Here is a 12,500-nt window from a genome sequence, read left to right as displayed (position 1 = left end):
ACTGAATATATCTATCAACACTAACAAGAATTTGTAATCATCATTCTGAGAAGAAATATTGCTGACATCGGCTAAATCACCGTCCCACATGGAATCAATAGTGTTCACTATAACCTTTGAGCGGGGAAATGAACGACGAATAGGTTTCATCAAACTGTAAGGATCTTCGTTGTTCAAAAATTGTCTGATTCTTATTCTTCCTATTTTATACTTTCCATCTTGTTTTACGGCTTGATAAAGTTTTTCTGGACCTCCAGATGCCCCCGGATTTCCGGGAGTATAGTAAAGTTTTCTCAAATAGTCTGTATACTTTGACATCCTGTACCTGACTGATCATTTTTCTTGCTTTAATGTATTTTGTACCAAATAAATCATAAAACATCGTTTTACGTGTGTGTATATTCTTTTTAATTATGAATATCATGATTAAATTATACATATATATACATGTAACAGTCTTTTGTTTACATGAGCAATACAATTTAATCAATAACTTTATCATTCTTTGTCACTTTCAATTGTCAGCACGTCTTGTAAGTCACCGACATTACATTCCAGGGACACATCTTCCTTAGGCTCGTAACCAAATGGAGTGCACTCTGGGCAATTCAACATTCCAAGCTGATTTTGATGGGACTCACTGAATGCACAAAACTCAGAGTCATTTAATTCGGGAACGCACTGTTGCACTTCCCCAACGGCCTGTAGTAATCTGGTCAGTTTGTGTTTGTTCAGGGTCACACCTTTTCTTGTTGGAACCGGTTCCAGGGCATCATCTGGCTTCCAAAAGTGTCTTATATCCACCGTAGTATACCCAGGGGTGATGGAGACGTACACTCCCCCTCCTATATGCCATTTCATTTCTTCATTCGATCTGTTTTCCAGATGATTTTGGATATCTGGTAAAATGGATTCAAACATCAACCATCTGGATAACGGAAATGTTACACCCTTCTTTGTGGGTATCAGAACATTATTGGCCTCTGTAAAGTGACGTATGTGAATATTGATATTGTCTTTGAAAGACACGGCTGTGAGGAAAAGTTCGTTGAAATCATCCAGACTGATTCTACATCGCTCGTCTTGAGACATTTCTCGTACTACAGGATCACGGATCTTTGGTTTGTTTTCAACAAATCGTGTTTCTACCGTATTCACAACTAAGGATCGGGCCATGGCTAATTTCTTTTCGTACTCAGTCATGGTATCTTCACTGTCAATGAGAAGCTTGGATAAATCTGTTTGGCTGGCTTTCATCAGAGCCATTCGGAGACCTCTGAAAGCCTTTGGTCCTCTCCGGAGAATAATACTTAGTAGTTTTCTGTTTTGATCGTAATTGGTCTTCTCTGTCTCAATTTGCTGTCTCATCTCGTCTGTAATAATGTTAGAGTCATAAAGATGTCTGGCAACCGAAGAGGTCTTCATTTTCCTCACCAGAGTCGAGTAGTTCTTTTTAATAAGATCTTGATGTTTTTGCTCCATATCTGTTGAAACGAGGGTGTACCTAGTAAGATCAGTTCAGATCTGATGAAAAATGTTTATAACCACTACGGTTTTCTAGCAAATTATCACGTGGGTTGGTTGACCGTAGACTTTGAAATGGGAGTGGTTGATTTCAGACGGCCCTAGGAGTGGTGACTTCAGACGGCCTTAAGAGTGGTGACCTCAGACGGCCCTAGGAGTGGTGACCCTAGACGACCCTAGGAGTGGTGGTGACTCTAAGGTGCCCTCAGACGTTTTGATTGTCTATTATAAAAGGATAACGGTAAAATTCTGACCTTAGACTAAATTGACCTCAGACATATTCACAGTATTAACGCAGTTTTCTTTCATTGTTTTTATGATAAAGGGGCAAGGGTTTTCGGTGATATAGACAAGCGTTTTTTGGTAATATACTTAGAATAGTTTCTACAGTATCCAGCACTCCCCTCAACACATACAGGGCATTTGGTCGACGTACAGTTTCTTTTCTATAAACAAGACGATGAAGCTTGTTGTCCATTTCTTCTGTCAGCCGTCTAAATTTGTCCACTAGGTATCCAAGTATCTTCCAGTCTTCTTCACATGCTTTCTTAATTCCCCTTTTCATAACTTTGACCTGTGCTTTAATAGCAAGTACAGTTTTAACACATTGCATAAGGCATGTATCAAGAGGTCGTCTTCTTTCCGTTTGGTTAAAACATGAAAAATATGATCCAGCATTCTGGTCCATTGTAATTTTATCCTCCTTAATTGTCTCTCCATTGCCAGACCTCTCATATTCACCGAAATTGTTTGCTGAATCACTTCAGTTTATATACAGCGATCATGTCACTCATATGTTTTAGGTGTTAACTACACTTGACCTCAGACATTTTCAAGTCATTTAGTTTTGAAAGTAGGATTGGTGACAACAGTGTCTCAGCTTGCTCAATTCGCCTTTTAAAATGAGCTCTATCTACAGCATACGTCATCCAGATTCCCTTCCGTTCCTTGTATGGAATCGATATTATTTGTACATGATTGTCAAAACGAACTTTCTTCTGTATTTTGTCCATTTTCTTTTTATCACACTGTCAATATTTTATTCATTAAATTGATTACAAACAGTATTTTTTAGGCATAACTCGGCGTTTTAATAGATATTCCTCGGATCCCCAACAGTCTGCGACGTCGTATCCTTCCTTCATTTTTACTTTAAAATCAGCAATACAGTCTTTCTTTTTGTCAAACCATTGACTCTCTAAAAGTGTCCATTTTTTCTGATCTCTTCTAATTGAGTTCCATGCTAGAATTTTCCACTTGTACTGTGTAGTATGTTCATCCATGGTTAAAGCGCGGTGCGTGTGTGATAAAAGACTGAAAATCTTTAAGGTTTTATAACCTACTGGTTGACCCCAGACGGTGTTAAGGATGGGGTGACCTTGAATAGTCTCAAGTATTGGATGACCCCAGACGGAGTCATAAAACGGGGTGACCTTAAACGGACCTCATATCTAAAGGTGACCCCAGACGGACCCATGACGTCAGGTGACCTCAGACGGCCCCTAAGATTGGTGACCTCAGACGGCCCTAGACGTGGTGCCCCCAGACGGCCCTAGGAGTGGTGGTGACTCTAAGGTGCCCCTCAGACTACCCCCTTACTACTTACCTCTTATTTTAATTGAAACTGAAGCAATTTGTTGCCATTGGTGTAACATGAGGTTAAAGATTTTGATACTTTATCAAATTATCAGTAACTGAAGTTCTCTGATTTGTCCAGACTCTCTTTCCAAATGGGTGTACCTCAGAGTGAGTTCACCTCAAATGAAGTACCAGGAGGTTTATTCAGGTTCCCCTCTTAACAAACTGTAGATTTGCTTACTATTTTATCAACCAATCAAATTGCACATTTTAACGGATGTGTCGTTGTGAGGATATGGGGCTCACGGCGGGTGTGACCGGTCAACAGGGGATGCTTACTCCTCCTAGGCACCTGATCCCACCTCTGGTGTGTCCAACTATCTATTTTGTATTGCTTGTAGGAGTTATGAGATTGATCACTGTTCCTTATCTTCACCTTGCATACACAATGGCAGACGCCAAGTATCAAAGAGACAAAACACCTTTATTACTTATTGATGGAGTATTTATTGTTTTATAATACTCTTTTCCACTTAAAAAAAAAAAGTTTTGATTCAGAAACTGTTTACATATACCCAGTAATTATGGTGGTTTTATTTTACATAACACATCTTATTTTGTGTTTATATTTGCTGGAGGGAGGAACTATATAGTCTATAGTGTCAAAAATATGGTAAAATTCCTGATTATTCAATAAAACATTTATTGACTTTTGAATTCAGTCTACTCTGTCTTGGTCAACCAATACCTGACTAGTTCCATATAGTTACGAGTATACCTCATAGTCAATAATTGTATAATGTGATCAAGCAACTGCGAATAGGAGAGGGCAATATCAGTCACATACAACAAATGAATTATACAGTAGGTCTACAAATGAATTTAATTTTCCTAAACATTTATCACCATAGAACATTACAGACCAAGGAGAGGGGGGGGGGGGGGTAGTGGTATTTTTTGGTGAACAAAAGTTATTTTCCTTCCATTTAACATGACTGCATTTCAATTCACTGCCAAGGGGGATTTCCATGAACATTTTCATAGTAAAGTAACAGTTAAACTCTATGTTAAAAAATAATAGGAGGGTCCCGTCCCCTCCCCCGATACTATGTGCCTAGGACTGTACAATTTAATTACATCCTAAAATATCATCATTGTGTCTCCATAATATACTATATAGATCTACTCTACACAGAGACAATTGTACAGAGATGATGTTTGGCACCCCCCCTTCTTCGACCCTACCTAAAGCAACAGGATGACTGCGACAGTCTGAATTCCCTTGTCTTATTTTATTTAGAGGACAACAGGCTACTGCTACTAGCGACTAAGTTGTGTCACTTATACTTCTATCAGTGATAGGGTCATAATATACATGTAATGATGCATACATATTTATCTATCGGAGCATTTTCAAGCTACAAATAAATTATGGGGCTATAATGGCTTGAACACTCGTTCAAGAGGAAGATGCTGGTGACTTCAGTTGTAACAGGGAATTTAGAATGAATTCATTAAAACCCACTGATAATGTCTTAATGATGAATACCTGTACCTGACCCTAGTCTGAGAATATGGCCAATGTTAAGCTTTTTAGAGCTCCTAACAGATGATGAGGTACCTGACCGTTGCACATAATCACACATGTATGTTATTGTAGCCTTACCTCTATCCATGAGTCAATAAGTTGAATAACGGTTAGGTCTGTCAGACAATAAGTACTGTAATCATACGTGCCGCTTGCGTCACGTTCTAATCTCTCTCAATGGTGTGCTTCTTTTCGTCACGCTTCAAATAATATCTGCTTTCACGCTTCATATAATATCTGCCATTCTGTAGTCGGAGATGACAAACGTTTTCTGTTTCAAGCGTCCAAATCGTTTCCACCAACAATAATAATCTTGTCTTTTTGGCTGGTCCAGAATTATTATTGTCAGTACAGATTATATTCTTAAAGTAGCATTCAATTAAAAAAGATAATTATTGTTGATGTTCAGTAATTATTATTGTGGTGGAAAGATTATATTTCTAAAGATACTGTGTGACTTTTATTGCGGCAGTATTTATAATTATATTAATGTCATAAATTTTTCTTTTGGGGATGAAATTATAATTTGGTGTCTGAGAATCGGGACAGATTATTATTATCGCTGCGATATAATTATAATGTCAGCAAATAGGGGGACATTTTTATTTTTGGAAGAGATTATAATTCTGGTATTGTATATAGGGAAAAATAATAATAATGTGGGGGTACCCTACAGCTTTCCATAGAAAACACCTATAGAGATGTTGATTTTTTAAAATATATTATTTTTTATTGTATTTAAAAAAAATTCTTTCTTTAATTACAATTATCTTTTTTCAGAAGGAAATTAAACGAAGAAGGTAAAAAAGAGAAAGCAATTCTGGAAAACATTAGGAGAGGATACCCAGAAAAGCTGGAAAAGAAATTCTCAATTAATATTAACACGGCGGATTCGGGGCATACTAAAAGAATTTCTTTGACCAAACCAGTTAAGGAAGCGCAAGAAAAAGAGCCGATGTATTCCACGCCAGTATCTTCCCCGGAAGCAACATCCTTCCAGTCCTGGATGGATGCGTTAGTATCCAATGTGACACCGTCTGTGCTTAACGCGACACCGCCTGTGCTTAATATGGGGTTATTCGAAGTTTTGCAGGGATCGTCATCGACACCCGAAAGTGGGTTTGATTTCACATCTTTAGGGGTTTCAAACACGCTAGAAGATACCAATCATTACCCACTTATGGAGGGAATCGCTGCTCTAAACGAGCTAGTAAATTCAATACAGGTGGATTCACAGCAAAGTGCAATGCTGATACAATATATACAAGATTATCTAAAGAAGCAAAAATTGGTTTGAGATTCTATTTTTTATCTTGGAACTTTGTGTTCTTTTTAATGAGTTGTGTAAAGTAGAAACACGTTTTAAAAAAAAAAAAAAAAAAAAAAATGTAATGTAAAATTAAAATGATCCTTTTAAAAATATTGTGACCACGTGTTGTTGTTGCTTTTTATTTTATTTTATTTTATTATTTGGTAAAAAGGTGTTAGTACTTACTTTTGCTAGGAATTGAATGGATTGATGGAGCTATTCATCAGGCTCAGGTTATAGTTGCTTTATGATTTTGTGTTTTAGAAGCTATGGTTACATGGTATATATATATATATATATATATATATATATATATATATATACTATGGAAAGACAGGATGGAGCCGATTGCACATGTTTCAACATGTGACTGTTAATCTTGACCTTACCTGGGACCTTTTGATTCCTCACCTGTGACTGTGAATCATGATGATTTGTGACTGTGACCTTAATGTTGACCTTGGGTGTCGGATTTCCTGTTTTAACACGTGACTGTTTCAACATGCGATTCTTCATTTAATGACTGACCTCTTTATTGACCTAGTTTGATTTCAGTGACTGTGACCTCTTTATTGACCTGGGTGTGACGTCAGTGACTGTGACCTTTATATTGACCTTTGTGACTGTGACTGTCCAGTACCCCATTACTACTGTTGACACGTCACTGCAAGGCGTTCACGAGGAGGATTGGCTACAAGTAAAACATGGGCCATTCTGTTTACGTGTCCAGGGGAATCCACATTGAACTAGTGGAAGAATTGAGCACTTCCTCTTTTATCAATGCGCTAAGACGTTTCCTTTTCATTAGAGGACCTGTCCGTCAGTTCAGATCTGACAGAGGAGCCAATTTTGTTGGCGCTGTGAATGAATTACAGATGGTTCATCAGTATGTGGAGAAACCTTCAGTGCAGAAGTTTCTTCAGGAAAAGGAATGTTCATGGCTTTTTAATCCTCCACACGCTTCCCACTTCGGCGGAGTATGGGAGCGTATGATCGGTGTGACCCGTAGAATTTTAGATGGTATGCTTCTGCGAACTGGGATGAAGAGCTTGACCCATGAAACCTTATCGACCTTTCTATCAGAAGTCTCCGCTATTGTTTATTCAAGAACTCTTATTCCCTTATCGGAAGATCCCAGCGATCTGTCTATACTGACACCAGCCATGTTGCTCACTCACAAGACGGGACAACTACCGGAGTCAATACCCTCGTTTCATCCAAAGGAATTGTACAAGTCCCAGTGGCGTTATGTCCAAACACTTGCTGCAGAGTTTTGGCACAAATGGGAGCGCGATTACCTGTCTCTTCTCCAGCCTCGACGCAAATGGACATCTGAAGGACCCAGTTTAAAGGAGGGAGATGTCGTCCTTTTGAAAGATTCGGACATTCTGAGGAAGCAGTGGCCCTTAACACGCGTGTGCAAAACATTCCCTTCTGCCGATGGCCTCGTGCGCGAAGTGGAAGTTTGTGTGGTGAAGGACAGTACTCGAACATTTTTTGTGAGACCCATCCATAAACTTGTGCCCCTTGTGATTTCTTGACATGTCTTGTCACAGTTATTGCAATATGAATATACGATTTCAAATCGCAGTTTGTTATTAGTATACATGTGCATGTCTGTGTACTTCTTGCGATATGGTATGTCATTGATTACGTTATTCATGAGTTCTTGTAGTGATTTCCGTTAGAAATCGGAAGGGGAGTGTTGTGTCGCCGGATTTTTATTCGTTCCGGTTTCGGCATTTAGTGTACTTTTTTAGTCTGTTGTGTATTTCCGGTGAATTCCCACACTTTTCTCCGTGCATTATTTTCTGTTATTTGTGACCGATTCTTGGCAGTCCAAAGAGTAAGTTACACTTGCAAATCATTTTTTAGTCACGTTTATGTACATTATGTAGTTTTTGCACAATTGTTGTCAACATAAATTCAAGGCTGCACATGGTAAGGGCATTATGTAAAACGTGGTAGGAAAGTTTATGTATGACGCCTTTATGCTGTGTTTACTTTCACACCGTTTCAAATTCTTGCCTATTTACTATTTACTTACATCCAAAGACATTGGAAGAAGCAATTTCCCTTGCTATAGAATTTGAGGCAGTCAAAGGTCCCCAATTTTCAGTATACAAACCACTTCATGGGGGTGAAGTTGTAAGTTCAGTGCATTCTAAGAAAGAAAATGAACCCCTCAAAGAAATGACAGAGCTCATGAAAGATTGTGTGGATAAGCTGTCTAAATTTAGACCCCATAATAATAGAATGGGCAAAAACAATAGGAATCCTTTTAATGTTAAAAACAAGGAATGCTATGAGTGTCATCAGCTAGGACATTTATCTTATGATTGCCCCAAGAACACTTTAGATAAGAGTAATGAAAAAGAACTCCAGAAATCGCAGAATAGGAAAACCAGATCATTAGAGGCCCATAGACAGCATTCTCAACTCACATGGGCTTATATCAATTTAAAGTTCTTCGTTTTGGAATTTCAAACGTCCCTAGTTGTTACGAAAGATTAATTGAGTTGGTTCTTCGAGGTTTGAGGTGGGAAAAGTGTTTGTGCTACTTAGATGATATCATTATCTTTGGAACCAGTTTTGATCAGGCTTTCCAAAACCTTTTGAGCGTTTGAGATCAGCAACTTTGACACTGAAACCATCAAGTGCATTCTGTTTCAAAAGAAAGTTTCCTTTTTGGGCCATGTTGTGTCAGGCGAAGGGATTCAATGTGATCCTGATAAAATTGAATTCGTTAGAAATTGGCCCATTCCTAGAAATGTCTCTGATGTACGTAGTTTCTTGGGTTTGGCTGAATATTACAGGAGGTTTATTCCTGATTTTTCAACAGTAGCTAGTTCACTTACGTAGTAAGGGTGACACTCTGCAGTCACTTTACAGTCAAGATGACGTCATGGGGTTTTCCAATCCCCACCCACACAGGTCATAATATAGGTCAAGGGGGACTCTACAGTCACTGACGTCATGGGTGACTTTACAGTCAAGGTTTAACTCTACAGTCACTGACGTCATGAAGTGTAACAATAAATACCACGAAAGATTTACTTGAGTTATTCTAACGATGGAAACTCAGGGAAAGCAGTACAAATGGAAAATTTTAGCCTGGAGTGATCTAAGACGAAATGTGAAGAAATGGACATTGCAAGAGAGTCAATGGTTTGACAAAAAAGAGGACTGCATTGCTAATTTTGCAGAAAAAATGAAAAATGGGTATGACATTGCAGACAGCTGAGGATCTGAAGAATACCTGTTGAAACGTCGAGTTATAGTCCAGTCATTCTACTGTTTTACCTCAAACTAATTGCAACAGAAATGGTTTTTGCGAAACTTGTAGTGGAATATGCATATCATGATCATATAAACAAGAGGCCCAAGGGCCTAGAATCGCTCTTCTGATAAATTGTACAACCCCACCATTTCTATTCTTAGCCTCTTAGTATTCTAAATCTTTAGTTAAATCCTAAGAATTCAAAAAAAGTAGGTCAATGTGACCTACTTTTTGGTTTACACATTTTGAGAAACCAAGAAATATCAACTGACAAAGTTTGATGATTTTAAGCCAATTAGTATCTGAATATTGAAATATAGCTGTCAAATTCCAATCGTAGGTCATGGTGACCTACTTTTTGGTCATCGAACTCCGAACATGCAAGACCCATCAACTGACAAAGTTTGATTACTGTAGGTCAAATAGTATCTGAAGTATATAAATATAGCCGTCAAATTCCAAAAGTAGGTCAAGGTGACCTACTTTTTCGTCAACACCCTTCAAACATGCAAGACCCAACAACTGACAACGTTTGATGACTGTAGGTCAAATAGTATCTGAAGTATATAAATATAGCCGTCAAATTCCAAAAGTAGGTCAAGGTGACCTACTTTTTCGTCAACACCCTTCAAACATGCAAGACCCAACAACTGACAACGTCTGATGACTGTAGGTCAAATAGTATCTGAAATATATAAATATAGGTGTCCCATTCCAAAAGTAGGTCAAGTTGACCTACTTTTTGGTCGAAACCCTTCGAACATGCAAGACCCATCAACTGACAAAGTTTGATGACTGTAGGTCAAATAGTATCTGAATATATAAATATAGCCGTCAAATTCCAAAAGTAGGTCACCTACTTTTGGGTCGACATACTCCATTGATTCAAGATGCATCAACTGTCAAAGTTTGATGATTGTAGGTCACATAGTGTCTGAAATATAGTAATTTAGCTGTCAAATACCAAAAGTAGGTCACGGTGACCTACTTTTTGGTCGACACAAACCGAAGACGAAGACGCATCAACTGACAAAGTTTGATGATCCTAGGTTTTACAGTGCCCAAAATATGCATCTAAAATTGAAAATGTGAAATTTGAATATTTGCAAAATTCAAAAAGTAGGTCACTGTGACCTACTTTTTTTATAAATATGTTTCAAGGCTTCAAGATGCATCAACTTTCAAGATTTGATGATTCTAAACCTCTCGGTATTTGAAATAACAACTTAAAATATATCTATAAATAATAAGCCATAAAATTCAGAAAGTAGGTCACGGTGACCTATTTTTCAGTTGACGCATTTTAAGGTCCCATGATCCACCAACTGACAAGTTTTGATGATCATAGGCTTCAAAGTGTCCAAGATATGCATCAAAATTAATTTTAAAATAAATACCTGCAAAATTCAAAAAGTAGGTCACCGTGACCTACTTTTGAGACAACTTGACACAAGGTCCTAAGATGCATCAACTGTCAAAAATTGATGATCCTAGTCCTTATAATGACAAAAATATCTAAGATTTAAGGAATTTAAAAAAATTTAAATTTAGGTCAACTTTGAAGTGACCTTGAGACCACGCCCTTTGCCCCAGGGTAATGCCTTGAACAATTTTTAATCTACAACATATCCTCATCCTTATGTGTAAGTTTGGTGATAATCTGCCCTGTGGTTCTTGAGAAGAAGATTTTTTAGCAACCACTACTTTTGTTTGTATTTTCCTGATTATCTCCCCTTGTTAAAGGGTGACATCCCTTTATTTAGTATGTATGAAAGCCCTTGGGCCAATGATACCCTGTACCAAATTTGAAAGAAATTGGCCAAGGGGTTCTTGAGTTATAGCCCTTTTTCTAAAAAGTTTACGCACACCGCACAAATGGCCATAGCATTAGCTCTTTGAGCCTTTGGCTCAGAAGAGCTAAAAATCGAGAAAAATCGAGAGAGGGGAAAGTCGTCGATTTTCTAATTTAAATTAGCACATTTTCATAGCATAAACTTTGTTACGGCATGGCTTCCATAGACACAGAAGAGTTTACAAGGGAGATAATTGAAGTTATGTAGACGCTCTTTGTAGTACTGCATATATACTGGTAAGTCAATTTTATCCTCTAAAATGCTAGTTTGTTTCAGGCATGTGCTAATTTTTGACCACTAATTACATTTTCATACGGAAAAAAAAATGACTTTGTTTTTAAGCTAATTAATGAAGTTCAACATTATACGATATTCTCTGTACATACTATCCATATTATGTCTGATTCTTACCGACATCGGTTCCAAAACATCAAAAACCAAGTGATCATATAATCAAAGAACTACAATTTGAAAAATTTAAAATATTGGAGTCTAACTTCTCTCCAAAACAAAAATATCATATCAATATGTAAGCCCTCGCTAACAACAAACAAAAAAGTATAGAAAGCAGTTTTTGCCATTAGTTGATGATGTTTAGCGTTAAATGTCGCAAAAACACAAGAACAACAAAAATGTATCTCTTATCAATTAATATTCCTTCAAACATTTATGTAATGTTATTTGTAATTGTAGGTGAAATACCACTTGTACTGATTCATTAACGTGCCAACGTCTGTCGCGACACGGGATCTCCGTTTTTAAGGTCATATATTCGAAAGACCCGTGATTTTCACTTAGAAATGTCGAGCGTTTGGTGAAAGAGTAATCGCATCTTAGGTTTGATGCGGCCATGACACGAGCGGCCTTGAACTTAGCTTCTAATTGTACATACATGAGAATAATTTCCAGCTGAGTTTGTAAAATCAAATGTTTTTCAAGCATTGGGCATTTGTCCCTCACAAGTGAATTGCATCGACTTTTTAATTTTCAGGTAGTGATAGAACACTTGAATTTGCAATACATTTCTTGGTGATAGTCAATATATTGTGAACCTCAAAGAAAAAGGGAGCATAAGTGTTAACAGGACGACTGCCGTCAGAAATGACTCCATTGTCTCGAAAATTCGTTTTTACAAATACCTAGGAATTTCAACTTTCGAAAAACTTTTCTTAATTTGTGTAGCTCTTTTTGAACTATTGTAGTGTAGTATGGGGTCTCCGAAACTACCACAACATTGAGATGGTTCAGATCGCGAACTTCGTCATTATCACAGATTCATTCCTTTACCTACACTACATGTATGGCGAATTCGGATGGAAGAATCCTTAACGCTGACATTGTATAAACTATACGATACTGGAATCGTCT

General features: G+C 37.6%; 2 protein-coding genes across 2 annotated transcripts; one reads left to right on the top strand and one right to left on the bottom strand.

Annotated features, from left to right (window-relative positions):
- Positions 1-498: 498 nt before the first annotated feature.
- Positions 499-1,482, bottom strand: LOC125660756 (uncharacterized). The gene has a single exon (XM_048892562.2). The coding sequence runs from the start codon at positions 1,480-1,482 to the stop codon at positions 499-501; it is 984 nt and encodes a 327-aa protein (XP_048748519.2).
- A 5,392-nt stretch (positions 1,483-6,874) lies between these two features.
- LOC125662185 (uncharacterized) lies at positions 6,875-7,540 on the top strand. Its single transcript, XM_048894358.2, has one exon. It carries the CDS (start codon positions 6,875-6,877, stop codon positions 7,538-7,540), a length of 666 nt encoding a protein of 221 aa, XP_048750315.1.
- Positions 7,541-12,500: the final 4,960 nt, after the last annotated feature.

The sequence above is a fragment of the Ostrea edulis genome, chromosome 8 (assembly GCF_947568905.1).
Source record: "Ostrea edulis chromosome 8, xbOstEdul1.1, whole genome shotgun sequence".
NCBI classification, from domain to species: Eukaryota; Metazoa; Mollusca; class Bivalvia; order Ostreida; family Ostreidae; genus Ostrea; species Ostrea edulis.
Note: the sequence above shows the minus strand (reverse complement) of the source record. Positions and strands in the feature narration are given on the sequence as shown.

What these genes read in the sequence shown, in the direction of transcription:
- LOC125660756 (XM_048892562.2), bottom strand. Translation starts at nt 1,482, where the DNA reads ATGGAGCAAAAACATCAAGATCTTATTAAAAAGAACTACTCGACTCTG.
- LOC125662185 (XM_048894358.2), top strand. Translation starts at nt 6,875, where the DNA reads ATGGTTCATCAGTATGTGGAGAAACCTTCAGTGCAGAAGTTTCTTCAG.